General features: G+C 45.1%; 1 protein-coding gene across 3 annotated transcripts in view; it reads left to right on the top strand.

The window, feature by feature from the left end:
• Positions 1 to 9,230, top strand: part of Slc7a14 (solute carrier family 7 member 14) — a 126,569-nt gene extending 117,339 nt beyond the window's left edge. For all 3 annotated transcript variants that reach the window (XM_006971162.4, XM_042278881.2, XM_076573943.1), the window contains one exon: positions 8,226 to 9,230. In XM_006971162.4, coding sequence (XP_006971224.1) covers positions 8,226 to 8,548 — 323 coding nt within the window. In that variant the 3' untranslated portion in view covers positions 8,549 to 9,230. The remainder of the gene's footprint in view (positions 1 to 8,225) is intronic.
• The last annotated feature ends 6,251 nt before the right edge of the window (positions 9,231 to 15,481 follow it).

Genomic DNA, 15,481 nt, shown 5'->3' with positions numbered 1-15,481 from the left:
AAGGGACAGGGAGAAAGTCATTTGAGACAAGGAGGGGAGAAATCCAAGCTTAAAGAGACACACTTCAGATTCAAGAGGGAGCAGTTCTCAAGGGCCAGAGTAGGGAGCTGGCAGGGCAGGCTTGCCTCCTGAGCAAACAGCTGAGCAGATGTCCCAGCCTCAGTGGAGACACAAGGACCAACACCATTGACAAGGGGTGTTGGACCTCAGTGGCCAAGCCACAGCCTCATTTTACCCCCAAGTGGCCCAGAAATCACTCTGCCTCTCAGGGGCAGAGCTCGGTTTTGAGTTTCTTTTGTGTGTGCTCTTTGTGTGTGTGTGTGTGTGTGTGTGTGTGTGTGTGTGTGTGTGTGTGTGTGTGTGTGTGTGTGTGTTAAGTGTACTGAATGTGTGTGTGATATATGCAAACTTGTATGTTTGAGTATTCACACCTCTGCAAGAGCATTCAGGGACCAGAGGAGGACATCTAGTGTCCTGACCTATATCACTCTCCACTTTACTCACACGAGCCAGGGTCTCTGACTGAACCCCAAGCTAGGCCTGTAAGCAGAAAACCCACGTAATCCTCCCGCCTCTGGCCCCGCCCCGACTCCAGCTCTGCATGGGTACCGCACATGCATGGCCACATCAACCTTTTTCTCAGGTCTTCACGCTTGTGTGGCATGTACTCTTGCTCACAGAGCAAGCCCTGCTTCTTACAGTTTACAGACTAGAAGGCTGTGAGCGTCGATCCTGGGTTCAAGGATTTACCTCTGTAAGAGTGATGGGTACTGGATTTCAACCCAGATTCCACAGTCTTACAATAATAGTACCTGTGACTGGGGACACTATGATTCTTGCCTTTTCAGACCCTGAATTTCAGGGCTTTTCAAATTGAAAAAGGAGGGTAATGTGCTATCCAAAAATACAGAAAAGAAACATTAGTCATGTGAGTACTCTGTTTTGCCAGGGAGGTAATTTTCCTTTGATGGGAATGGAGTCAACTCAGACGTGGTACGCCGGACTTGTGCTCACCGGAAGCTCTGGTTCATGCATTTAACAAACATGAAGGGCCAGGCTTTGGCCAAGACTATAAACTAGAATACCCAGTACAGATAATCTCATGACAGATGTTGTAAGGGCCATAACAGTGGCATGCACCACTAGGCAGTCTGGGAGTCCACACCAAAGAAAAAAGCAGCTTAGGGGTTAGCAATAGATCACTCCAGTGGTGAGTGTGAAACAGCAGGATAAATCAGAGTAATATGTGTGTGCCGCTAAGAGGTGGAACAAAGGCCAAGGCCTTACATGGAGGCCAGGATAATAAAATGTTCTGAGAAGGTTGGGGCTTATGATGGTTTAGAGCGGAAACATTACATACAGGAAAGGCAAATCCATAACCAGCGTAAATTTCTACTCCAGTAAGCACAAAGTGCTGTCCTTTTCATGGAAGTAGTGGTCCAAGGTAGTCAACCTGCCACCAGGTCTCTGGCTGGTCACCCCGGGGAATGGTGCCACATCTGGGGTTCAGTGTGGTCTCTGCTGCTGGCAGATCTGGCACTCAGCAGCAGCTGTAGCCAGGTCAGTCTTGGTGGAAGTCTATGCTGCTGAGCCCATGTATAACCCCCGTCCCTGCCACCACGGCCACTTTGTTCATGGGTCACTGGGCAATGACGGGAATGTCTGGGGAAAGAGGCTGACTGTCCACAGGAGGGGTCATCCTATCCACTTGAATACTGAACTCCTCCTCAGCTGAAGTCACCTTTTGATGAGCATTTACATGGGAACAAGGATTTTGATATCCTCAGCCTTTTTACAGAGATCTATCCACATATGTCTTCCCCAGATAGTCACCAACTTTCCAATCATGCTCTTTCTAAGCCCTTGGCCAGCCTACCCATTGGCTACAGCCCATGAATCAGTGAACAAGAGCGATCTTGACCCAAAGGCAGCATGACGAGTGAGACACTGGGCCTGGCTTGGGCTTTTGAAACCTCAAAGTACACCCCTGGTGTGAAACCTCACAGCCCACCCCCAGTGACACACTTCCTCCAACAAGGCCACACCTCCTAATCTTTTCAAATAGTGCCACTCCCTGGTGACCAAGCATTTAAATCTATGAGCCTACGGGGACCATTCTTATTCTAACTCCCACAAGACTGTATCACCAGTCTGTAAATACTAACCAGGATGGAAGATGCAAATTCCTGCCTCTGTGAGAGTAATGATGGATGCCCACTGAGAAGGTGAGGGCTGAAGTGGCTGAAAGGACCAGCTGTTGTCTAAAGAGGCAGCTAGCTCTCACCTTCAGCTAAAACCTGACCTCTAGGAGTGCGAGGGCACTGTGGTCGGAACTGTAGCGGAAGCGACTTTATGCCAGGTCTCCTCAGCTTATTCTGGCTTTCCTGCTGTTTGGTTTTCATTTTCTGAGACAGGGTCTTACCATCCTGGCCTTGAACACCCATCCTTCTCCCTCGGCCTCCCCAGTGCTAGGATTACAGACATGTCCCGCCACACCCTGAGATCTGCCCGTGCTGTGGCTGTGAGGGTGGACATGGAGGCTGTGCTTTGTGGTGGGAGGTGTGTGTCTGTACCCGTGCACAGGGAAGCCAGAGGTCAACCGTGGGTGTTTTTCCTCAGGAGTCACACTCCTTAGATTTGAGACAGGGTCTTTCACTGAGACCAGGTACTGACCAGTTTAGCTGGGGTGGCTGGTCAGTGAGGCCCAGGGATCTGATTGATTCCACCCCCCTAGAGCTTTATTAGCTAAGGCTACCACAAAGGAGCTTTTCATGTGGACTCTGGTGAGGGAACTCAGATCCTCAAGCTTATACTGCTCTCTCTCTCTCTCTCTCTCTCTCTCTCTCTCTCTCTCTCTCTCTCTCTCTCTCTCTCAGCTCCCAAATTCGAAGGGCATTTGATTCAAGCCTTAAATGTGCATCACCCCAGCCCTATCAGGTGTGATCTTGTTGTGCCCAGATCGTGACCCCCAGAGAGACCCACCAAAGACGAGCATGCCGGAATGCAAAAGCAAGGTTTAATTCTGGATATCCAAAAGCAATACAAGCCTAGGCAGGGACTTCGTCCAATACATCCAACGCAGTGGAGGCTGGAGGAAGCGCCCACCTGTCTGCAAGCTCAGTTTTTAAAGGGAAAAGTCACAAGGTTACATCATTTAGGGGTGCTAGTACAGGTACAATTCTGATTGGCTCGCTTCTAGGGACTTCTAGAAATTACTTCTAAGGGAGTGGTTGCCCGCCACCATTTCTCATTGGCTGCCCTCAGGTGGGGGCATTTCTGTGGTCAGTTACCCTGGAAACCAGGGAGAGGACATTCCATAGTCTGGCAGGCATTACCTCGTGACTATCTTGTGGCTCTGTACTTTTACACTTCCTGGTTTCTGGAATCTGAACTGACTGGTCTCAGTAACTTCTGGCCTGTTCCAGTAACTTATGGCCTGTAGCTAAAAGGAGCAGTCTTAGGCCTTTAGTTTTGGGGTGAGAGCATTTTGGTCTTATTTTGGTTCCACATTTCCCCCTTCTCATGTGCCTAATGGAACCCAATCATGGGTTTTGGACAGTTAGCTCCTAAGTATCCCTCTCTAATAATGGCCATGTATAGTTAGCCATCTTGTCTCTATGCCAGGGAGTTTCATTGGACCCAGCATTTCAGCCTTTTCTGAACAGGGAATATGGGTGATGTATTCTCTTCTGGAACTGCTTCGAGCTGGCATTGGGGCGCTGATGTCAGGGGGCCCCAAAAGGCTGAAAAGCTAGTTAAAGACTGGGCAAGGGGGCATTTGTCAGAAGCATGTAGCTGCCTGACCCCATAGGGACAGGGAAGAACCATGTTAGCTGGGCTGGTCCACGTCAGCTTTCAGCAAGTCTGGAGCTCACAGTCGTCTGGAGCAGTGGAGTCAGCAACTGAAACCTGGAGGTGACTGCCAGCCAAATGGAAATCTGTTGAGACAAATTTAAACTAGGAACAGAAGTTAAAATTTATGAACTTATTTGGAACCCTTAGGTCCATACCCTTAGTAATGGGAAAATCAGTGGTCCCAAGACCAGGAGAGAGGAAAAATACCATCTTTAGGAATACTTATCTGGGGTCCTTTTGACCTCTGCAAAGTGGGTCTAGGTTTTTATGACTCTTTTGATCCTTTGAGGCCTACTTACAAAATGACATAAAAGTTTTAGATACATTAGTATTACCAATCTATACTGAAATCCATATTGTCTGTAAAACAGCAGAAGTAGACTCATGCCTTTGAGTCCCAACAACAACTACAGATTTGGGTTAAAAGCTTGTGCATTTTCCTTCTGTCCAGAAAGCCAGGTATAAATTGGACAGAGATTTTTGGCCTGGTGAGAGGCACTTTTAGGTTTACATTTATACATATTTAGATAACATCTAAAACAAATCCAAAATGTTGAGCTTGTGACTGAACAGTAAGTAGTCATTGCTCTACCAGCTCATCAGGACTCCTAAATGTTAAGCTCTGAACCATAGAACAGGAGAGTAATCTGAAACATATCTCATTTTAGACTCATATCTGAACCTTTATGACTTACTTAAACTTTTATATCTCAGAACATTTTCCTAAAAGTGAGCTAACAAGCTAGCTATGGCCTTGCAGAAGGATCTGGTTGATGCTGCCATGCTGACAAAGTTAGAGCTAGCCCAGCCATCAGTACTATCAGAAATCTGAGAAGGATAAACTATATCTGAGTGCAGACCAAGAAGCTTCCAATCCTATAAATTACAGGGACTAATCCCTACCCAGGTCTCCATACCGTTGGAGGCACCAGTCAGAACAGCATCAATCTTCTTCCGCCATCAGGTCCATAAGGCAGAGTATTTTTCCTGTGGAATAGGGACATGGAAGACTGACCTTGATCAGGCAAAAGGGTGCAATCAATTCCAGTGTCCTACTGCTTGTCCACAGTCTGGGCTGGGTCCTGTTGGCAGGCGTTGCATTGGGGCATCTTGCCCTGTGGTCAGCGTTGTAGACGTTGTGGTGCCTCGTACATAATCTTCTTTGGAGACCTTGGGTCACTGCTAGGATCTGGAAGCCTGTCTGATATAGTAAGCTTTTAGATCAACATTTAAATGCCATATTCTGCAGATCTCTGAAGTATGAGGGCTGTCCAGGTATATCTGAATAGACAAACTTTGTTTCTAATTACTTGTTTCAAGCTCAACCCTAAAAATATATGCAAGAGACTGAGTAAATGAGTAAACTTACATCAGTACTTACTTACCCTGACTACAATTAAAAAACTTGATTACTTGTGACTGACTATTTATGTTCTCTAACAGTCTACAAAAGTAGCCTAAAAACAATGCTTTTAAGTTGAAGCTCTTCTAGCATCAAATACAGGTTCAGTGAGGAAACCAAAACAAATATCAATATAAGGAGAAACATTTTTTCAAGCCATTGGTTTTTAACTATAAAAACTGTTCTTAAAAGACTGAGATCTCTCAAATGTCTTCTACCACTGCAACTAGACTCTTTTTGGAACTCTAGTCCTGCCATACATTTGCAAACCTCAGCTGTTTCCTATGATTCCTTTATGTTGCAAAGTTTGGCTGCCAGAGCAAGGTATATTTCTGTGTATAAAAGCATTGATGTGCAGCTTTAATATTAATCAAATACCTTATTTATTAAACATATGTTGCCATCTATTTAAATTCTCTAGAAACTTGCTGTTGAACACTTGGTAAAGACATAAGTATTAGGTGTTAACCCGAGTAGATCTTTATAACCTTAGTGAAAGATGGCTGCCAGGCACATGGCTTCCCATGAGGTCACCAGCCAAGATGGAGGGAGCCACGTGGTTGCTGTTTAAAGCTTGTTTTTCTAAACAGTAATTACTTGCACACATACACACAGTTGGATCCAAGTTACACACATACATACATACAGTTAAAGCTTGCTTACATTTTCAAGTCACATACCTGTCCACATACACACATAAGCAGTTTGCAGAATCATTAGCCATTCTTAAGATGAAAACCAACAAGAATTAACTTTCAAATTCAGTATTTGCAGGTATAAGAAACCATAACAAACAGTTTACATCACATCCCCTCTGACCTTCTACAACCTTCCATGTACCCTCAGTCCATTCCTTTGATCCCTCAGACATTTACTCCAGACAAATTCTGCCTTTTCTTTTCCTTCAAAACAGAAACTCTTACCAAAGTCTTTCTTGTGATTTCCCTCAGTACTCTAGAATATATTGTAAAGTTACAGTATTTTAAACAAGAACAGAAATACATGCATATACCATAACAAGAATAACTCTCAATTTGCATCAGCACTGTACCACAGACAAACTGTTGGTGACATTCCATTCTTGGAGCCAGACCTTGATCAGGTTTTAGCCTCAGGGCAGGTCTTGGGAGCCCCACCCAACAGCATGGAAGAGAACGGGGAAAGTGTGCACCTTGGAGACAAAAGATTGCTGTTAACCTCAGATTTTCAAGAACACGAGAATGACAGACTGAAAGTGACTCCACGCCCTGGCTGGGCCCACAGACCTGTAGGCCACTCCTCAGCTGTGACCCTGGAGGGGCAGTTAGTTCTCCACCAGCCCCCACACTGAGCTCCTTGAGGCTCCTGCTGGCTCCTGCCAGCTCTGCCCCATGTCCACACAGGAGCCCAGCCAGAACCTGCCAGCCAAATCTGTGCTCACACACAGTGCTCACAGCCCGCTCTAGCACAAAGCCATGCCTAGTTCTCATGCAACCAAGCCTCTACTCCACAGCTTTTTGAGCGAGCTGGGGCCCGAACCCACTGCATCTAGGCCCCGTGATGCTCATGGGCTGCCTAGCCCTCTCAGCGGCGCCCTGGGTCCCCGAAGTAGCAGCTGTGCAGCCACAAGCTTTCTGCTGCCTGCTGCCTGCTGCCTGTGCTCTGGTCAGAGAGAGCAAGGAAGCAATGTTAGGTTAGTCTGTGCCAGTTCAACCACCGAAGGGGTCTCCATCCCTTCGGCTGGCAATCGGCCCACAAGTCCCAATGCACACACAAGCTCAGGCATAAAACACTCACACATGTGGCCACAGTTCTCACACATTTATACATTTATGAAGGTATAACAAATCACACTGACGAACAAGATAGGCAGACAAAAAGGAAGAACAAGGGCCCTACAGATGGTCCAGGCAGACGAGAGTCTGGAGAAGGAGCCTCGATAATGCCAAAGACCTACAGATGGGACAGGGACAATTCTCCCGATCCCCAGATGGATCCAAACAGACGGACCCCTCACGGGCATCTCCCGATCCCCAGACGGATCCAAACAGACGGACCCCTCACGGGCATCCTAACAGACGGACCCCTCTCGGGCGTCCTATGACGGGGGGACCTGTGAGGACCCCCGCGTCCTGATGAGGGGTTGGAACGTCTTCCAACTCCTCCAGCGTCACCTTACAGGCGCGTCCGCCAAGGTGAGCCTGTCAGATTCAACCGCCGACTTCGGATAAGAGAATGAAAGTAACAGGAAAACACAGACAAGAAAATGGAGCGCTCTTACCGATCGGTGCAGATGGACCTCCGGAGCTCTTAGGTGTCCCGGCGGGGGGGTCTCTGGGGATCCCGGAGAGCCCCCAAATGTTGTGCCCAGATCGTGACCCCCAGAGAGACCCACCAAAGACGAGCATGCCGGAATGCAAAAGCAAGGTTTAATTCTGGATATCCAAAAGCAATACAAGCCTAGGCAGGGACTTCGTCCAATACATCCAACGCAGTGGAGGCTGGAGGAAGCGCCCACCTGTCTGCAAGCTCAGTTTTTAAAGGGAAAAGTCACAAGGTTACATCATTTAGGGGTGCTAGTACAGGTACAATTCTGATTGGCTCGCTTCTAGGGACTTCTAGAAATTACTTCTAAGGGAGTGGTTGCCCGCCACCATTTCTCATTGGCTGCCCTCAGGTGGGGGCATTTCTGTGGTCAGTTACCCTGGAAACCAGGGAGAGGACATTCCATAGTCTGGCAGGCATTACCTCGTGACTATCTTGTGGCTCTGTACTTTTACACTTCCTGGTTTCTGGAATCTGAACTGACTGGTCTCAGTAACTTCTGGCCTGTTCCAGTAACTTATGGCCTGTAGCTAAAAGGAGCAGTCTTAGGCCTTTAGTTTTGGGGTGAGAGCATTTTGGTCTTATTTTGGTTCCACAATCTCCCCAATGGCCCCAGGGATCCTAAAGCAACTGCTTATTCATTTACACTTTCTCCTCCCAACAGGTATGCTCATTTATTTTGGGTACGGCATCTGGAACAGCACCCTGGAAATCAGCGCCCGAGAGCAGGCCCTGCACCAAAGCACATACCAGCACTACGATGTGGATGACCCCTTTTCCGTGGAGGAGGGGTTCTCCTACGCCACTGAAGGCGAGAGCCAGGAGGACTGGGCTGGGCCAGCTGAGGACAAAGGCTTCCATTACCAACAGATGTCAGACGCGAAGGCAAACACCCGGACGAGCAGCAAAGTGAAAAGTAAAAGCAAACACAAACAGAACTCAGAGGCCCTGATTACCAATGATGAGTTAGATTACTCTCCGGAGTAAGGCTAAACACGCAGGAGCCTAGAGAGGGTGGCTTCTCTGTAGATCGGCCTGTGTGCTAGAAGGCAGAAACTCTTCCCACTCATTTCACAAACCCAGCCTTCCCCAAAGTCCGTCCCCAGGCATAACCTGTCATTCGCTACTTTTGCTGTTCAGGAGAGTTCTGTTGAAGGGTTTTGCCCAGGGCTCTTAACTGGCCCCCTTGTAAAAAATCAAAATCAAAAAACTACATGAAATTCTATTTAGTGAGCTGTCCCAGCCGATGACAGCAAATTTTTGCTTTACAGGATGGATCTTTGTGCTTCTTACTAAGACCCAAGGACACTTCCTCCAGCCCTGCTGAGGCTACAGGCCCTCCAGAGAGGACCCACAAAGGTGGCTGTGGGTGTGAAGCAGCTGCCCATCCCCCAGAGCCCAGCTGGAAGCTACTTCCCCAGGGCTGTAGGTCAGGCTGTTTCAGGATCTTCTCAGTGAGCAACACTGTGTCCTTATACCTTACCACCCCAAAACTATCCATGGAGGAGACCCAGGCTTCTCTTTACTCACCAAAGTTCTTACAGTTTCCAGACTATAATTTTAGGATCCAGAAAAGACAGAAGACTCTGAGAGCATATCTCCCATGAAGCAATTATGCAGTCCCCATAGTACAGTAAGAAATAACATCAAAGCTTTACTTAAATGCCCCAAAAAATAAATAAATAAAAGCTTAAGTAACCTCTTGAATAGACGTCAGAAGGAATTGGCAGAAAGGAACTGTCTGTCATGCATTCCCTCATGCCAGACTCTAAGCTCCTGGTGAAAGGGCAGAGGTGGAGTGTGATTCCATGCCTCTGAAATTCCTGGAAGAAATAGGCTATTTGTTTTATACTCAGATAAAAATCTTTGCAAGGAAAAGTAACTCAGCCACTGAGATCACATTACAAATCCCACTTCATATTTTTAAAATTATAAAATCTGCAAAGTTTTTTTTTAGCTAGGTGACTACCTGATTGGATGCTGCTGCCTTGAAAACAGAGGTGTGGAAGGCCAGGTACTTGGATCATCAAGCTCAGAGAGATCACATTCCCACCTGGACCTCACTCCTCTGGGCTAGCTCACTGCTGGAGTATTTTTCCTATTAGTTCCCAAAGCACTTTCACTGAGGCCCAGGGAAATAGCTACCTGGTAAGGTTTAAGTATAGGCCACCAAAGGGTTCTTAAAAGAATTTTCTCCAAAACAGAATAGACGAATTTAGAACAGGAAAAAAAACGAGGCTTCAATAACATGTGTATACATGTGTGTGAAAACAATTTTCCTCATACTAAGATTTTTGTGAGACTCTTGGAAGTGGGTAAAAGAGCAAATTCCTTGCCCTCTCCTCAACTTATCATCGGCCAAAACCTTTCATGAATAACAACTAACATCCACATCTTTTCTTTCTTAGTCTGAAGCTCATGTTTTCTTGGCATGTACTAAAGTTACAGGGAGAAGGCATGCTCCTGTTGAGCTGACTGATTGAAATATACCAAGGACTAAGTGGAGGCCACGAGGAGATCTGTAAGTTCAGCCCTTGGGACTTAGGAGACAGGGAGGTGCAGGGCTGGAGCCCATGACAGACGCAAGAGGCTTCAACACAACAGAGCAACTGAAACTATTTTTTTAAGATAATGCTTTTAGATAAATTGCATACCATGCTCTTAGCCAATGTATGCTATTGCATTCAAATAACTTCGTTTTAAAGATCTCGTTCATCACTCCATATTAATTCTGTAGAACCCTGGCTTCCGGTATTCATTGTATCATTTTTATGTAATGTCTGACAAAGCTGTTTCCTCTTGCCTAAACTTAACCATCACAAAGCAGTGCCTGGCCTGTAACAAACTACCCTAGAGAATTCACTGTAAAATAATCATGAGTCATGTTTGCTAAAACTAAGTTTTAAACTGGTGTAGGATGCAAGAAATCTGCCTGCTCTAAACCTCTATTAGGCTGGGTCCACTTCTAGGCAGATGGTGTAATGGTCTCTTCCTTAGATATGTTTAGGAGAAATATGGAAACAAAGCGACGAATCTTAACGTGGGTGGAAAGTTATGTCTTATTGATGGTGTTTAGGTATTAAAGTAGCAATGGTCTGGTGGCAGGTGTGTGCTATTTCTGTAGCGTAAGAAAGGGCATGGGCTCTATTAGTTAATGGCAGTGGTGTTGTGTCTGTGCAGAGCCAATGAATTATTCTCATTTTAGAAACCATTTTTCTCAGTTAGTAGCTTTAAATGTTTGCTCCCTTCATTTTTCTAAAATTGTTGGGGTCATCTTCTTAGCTATCTTGGTTTTTAATATATATTTTATATATATAATATATATATGGTTTGGAAAGTTTTCTCAGGTATATAGAATGTTTTTAACCATGTTTCTTGGCTCCTGTAAAAGAGTCCCAGGTTTCACAAGGAGGTTTTCAAATACCATCCTATCTGAACATTGTATTTGTGAGACTGCATTGAAAGCAGGAAGACTTTATAAATAATTATCTTAGAAAAGCTCTTCTGGTGGGGTTCATGTATGCGGGATGTGCAATTTTGGAGCCAATGGTTTAATATTTTTAAATTGTATTCTGTTTTTTTACTCTGCATCATTTCAGAGAGATTAGAGGCAGCTATTGAAACACATGTGCTCCAAAACAAAGAGGAGTGATACTGTCAAGAAAGAAAGGCTAACACACAGTCAGAAATGTGTGACAGGCACAAGCACAGAACATTCGAGAGCTTTGCTGAGTTTTCCGATGAAGAGCACCTCAGAAAGCAATTGACTTGTCAGTGATGACAGCCAATACCACCACATGCTCAAGATAGATAGATAGATAGATAAATAAATAAATAAATAAATAAATAAATAAATAAATAAATAAGCCTTGCCCCCCACGAGGGCAGACTGTTAAGACAGCACAGACCACTGAAGTTCACAGAGAAGCTCCAAAACTAGATTACACTAGCTACATGTGCCTGACGGAGAGTGGTTATCAAGAAATACCTGCTGGGAGGTGGTGGCGCAGGCCTTTAATCCCAGCACTTGGGAGGAAGAAGCAGGCAGATCTCTGAGTTTGAGGTCAGCCTGGTCTATAGAGCAAGTTCCAGGACAGCCAGGACTACACAGAATAGCCCTGTCTAGAAAAAGGAAGGAAGGAAGGAAGGAAGGAAGGAAGGAAGGAAGGAAGGAAGGAAGGAAGGAAGGAAGGAAGGAAGGAAGGAAGATCTTGATTGATTGAATGGGAAAAACGAGTGAATGGATAAAATAGAGGAAAATAAACTACCTATGCAGTAGTTATTCATAGAGTGCCTGTCATGTGTTATGGCATATTCTGATGCCGTAAGTGAAAGGTTCAGTTCTTAACAAGTAAGATCTAAAGGCTGGCCAGACAGCTCAGAGGACCAAAGCAACCTGATGACTTCAGTTCCATCCCTGGAACCTGCATAAAATGGAAGACGTGACTCCACATGCCTGCTCTCTGACCTCCACATGGGTGTTCTAGAACGCATGTGCACACACACACACACACACACACACACACACACACACACACACACACACACACATTTAGCATAGTAACAGAAAATTCCATACTCAAAGCAATGCTTTCCTTATGTTTTTATGTTACCTTAGGAAACATGTAATCTTCTAACATGCAGACACACAACATGATTTTTCAAGCACTTTCCAGTTTTCAGTAATTCCTTTCAATGACCAAATCTAGCAGCTTCTTGTATCCACCTAATCTGAAGAGTAAAACCTCCACTCCTGGCTTGACCTCAATTGAGCTCCAAGCTGGTTTAAACAAGAGGGAGAAGATGAGTGTTAAAATTATGCAAAAAAGTCCTGGTCTGCCTCTTAGTAAGAGCAAGTCCTGTGCCTCCGCGCTGGCCGGAATACTCAAATGCAGTCACTATTAGGAAGTAAGACCCAGAGAAATGTCTGCTCTGCTGAAAAGGGTTGAGAAATTTGACACCCTTTGAATGGTGCTTGTTGGAAATCACATTACCAGAGAATCCCTCTTGGAGACATATAGAATCATAAATGGAATTTCCACCTGTCTGAGTATCCAGCTGAAATGCTAAGGGAAACTGATGTCCCATTTGTCGCTGGGTTTTTACCAGGAGCCTGGGAAGTCCCTGAGACTCAGCCACAGGTTTGCCTACGTTTCCGACTCATGCTAGAATGTTCTGTGATATAAAGTCAAAAGTCAGGAAATCAGCAGGAGCCAGAGCTGGATCAGTTCCGGCGGTCCTAGGGACAGTGGTCCACTCTTGGGCCCCAGGCTCCACATAGGGAGGGGGCAGGAGATGGCTTCCATTTCCCACACACGGAGTGGGATAAGGAGGAAAGGAAGGAAAAGGTGCCGCCTGAATGGTGGGACTCCTCTCCATTCTCAAGCGTGTTTCCAAAAGGCTTGTTAAGAAGGGTGTTTCTGACCCCTGTTTATGACGCCTCCATCGATCTTGTCTCTGTCACCCTCAGGTATTTCACTTATCTGCAGAGAGGCCCTTTGGAGACCCTAAGACCAGCAGTTGATCAGCAATGGCCTGACCATGAAAGAGTCCATAGTTTCAGTTAACATTGTTTGAGGCTAGAAACAGCATCCCAACCCATGTGTCCACACCAGCAGGGCCAGAAGGCTGCTTCCTCCCAGAGCGGTGGCTGAGTTTTCAGTTGCCATGGTGACAGGTGAAGGACAGCCCCTGCCAGTCCCGTGTCCTGTTTTGCTTTCTCCAAGACATTAGAACAGAGACTGTCTCGTTTGCTTTTGCTTTTGTTTAATTTTTCTTTCTGAAATGCTTTCTTCATCTCACACCACCTCTCTCCCTCTGCTTCAGCAACTCACGAATCATCCTAAAACACTTAGGCATCCGCCTTTTGCCAAAATTACTTCTCTAAGAAATATAGAACGTGAGGCTGGACAGACAGCTCAGTGGTTAAGAGTACTTGCTGCTCTTCCAGAGAACCTGAGTTTAATTCCCAACACTCACGTGGTAGCTCATAACTACCTGTAACTCCAGCTCCAGGATGTCCAACGCCCTCTTCTGGCCCCCACACACCCTGCGCCCATGTGCACATACTCAAACGCATACACATAATTTTTTTTTAATAAAAATAATTCTTTGAAGAAACATGGGATGTCCTCTTTTCCTGTTTAGGGCTTAAAGCCCAAGGGTATTAGTAAATATTTAAAGTCCATGAGGAATGCAGATGTATTCTGACATATCAGCTAGAAATAGTGTTGAAATCACTCATCAATACATGCATGGAATCACACAGCCCAAAGGAGACTTCCAAAAAGGCATCATAGGTTTGAAGTCTCCTGACCACAGATGGCTCTAATTTTTTACTCTTTCTGAATATTTAGTGCATGTTGGTTCACACAAGGAAGAAAAATAGTCTTCTGTTGGAAGTAGGAAACAAGGGCAGCCTGGATTTTTATGTTAAGAACCTCCTCCATACTTTTTGTTTCTGTTTAGCTTTGCTGACGTTAACACTGGTGGTATTGGCTAAAGGAAACTGTGGGTCATGTGGGTTTTGTCAGGAGTGCAGACTCTGACAAAGAGTGTTCATTCTGGTGTTGGGATGATGTCCTGGTCCGTGGACATCCGTTGAGTGTTCTTGGCAGTTGCTAATACACTAGTCATGTTCATAGTCATGGAGTTGAGAATTTACACTGGAAGTCATAAGCACCCCACTTCCCAAAGCAAAGACGCTGTTAATGTTCTAAAAGCACCTAAATACCTCAACTATCTGGGCTGAGAAGAGGAGCTGCAGGCTTTTAAGAGGGCAGCTGATGTCCTCATTCTGTGTAGTCAAACCAACAGGACCCGCCATTCTCCTTCTCACTGTGGGAAAGTAACATCACCATTTCATTCATATCCCAAAGTTATAAATATAACCTGTAAATTTCACTAACTTGTTTCAGTTTCGTTTGCTCCTTAAAAAGTACAACTTGCATTTTGCAAATGGTCATTTCTAGTGTGTTCTCTGCAACTTTCTTTTCTGTATGAAATTGCTGTATTGTTAATGTGTGTTCGTTTTCGTGGTTTTATTTCCCATTGGTGCACTGTACAATGGCATGTTGTAATGTACCATGAAGAAAAGGATAATATGCAGATGTACTATAAGGTGTGTTTTATTTTCAAATGACTGTGCTGTTGACAATATTTTGATTTATCAAAATACTAAGGGAAAGTTATAAATTTACCAAAATGTGTATATTTTAATAAATGCATAAAGCTTTATTGTGTGCCTTTACATTTAAATTTTGGTTATTAAAAAAGTCAGAAACAAAACTGTCTTGCTGTTAACTATCCACAGTAATGTAAAGCTTTAACTCAGAGAACTACCCGAAGAGGGAGGAGAACCTGGAGCTTCCTGTGCCACCTAACATCCCAGTGGCTGCAGCCTGATGCTTTCTTCCATTCCAAAATGGAGATGAGTGGGTGACTCTCGGCTTACCTGTTTCAATTATCCTTTGTAGAAAAGACAGAGAAATGGCCTCACTTAAAACTACTCACATTATTGTGGAATATTCATTTCCAACATCAAAATATTTTCAAAACCACAGCTTATTGACTAGCAAATGTGAACTTGCAAAAAATCAGAGCTGTCCAACATTTAAATTCACTTTTCTCCTTGGAGGAGGGCACAGAATCTCCACCTGGGCGACCTTCCAGAAGAGCCTTCCTTGCTCACTTTCTATTGGGACTCCACTCATGATGGCCTCCTTTACTGTCCCATCCCCAGTGCCCCAGCCACCGCCCCACAGTATGATCCTAATACTAATGTGGAACATTCAACTCATTTTTCCTATCCATTTTAAAAACAAATTAGGAAAACATTGACTGCCCACCATCCCAAACCAGTCTACACTGTACAAATGGTGGCTTAACGTCTTTTTTTAAGACAGGGTTTCTCTGTGTAAC

This window comes from Peromyscus maniculatus, chromosome 6, assembly GCF_049852395.1.
Source record: "Peromyscus maniculatus bairdii isolate BWxNUB_F1_BW_parent chromosome 6, HU_Pman_BW_mat_3.1, whole genome shotgun sequence".
NCBI classification, from domain to species: Eukaryota; Metazoa; Chordata; class Mammalia; order Rodentia; family Cricetidae; genus Peromyscus; species Peromyscus maniculatus.
This window is presented reverse-complemented; position numbering and strand designations above follow the sequence as displayed.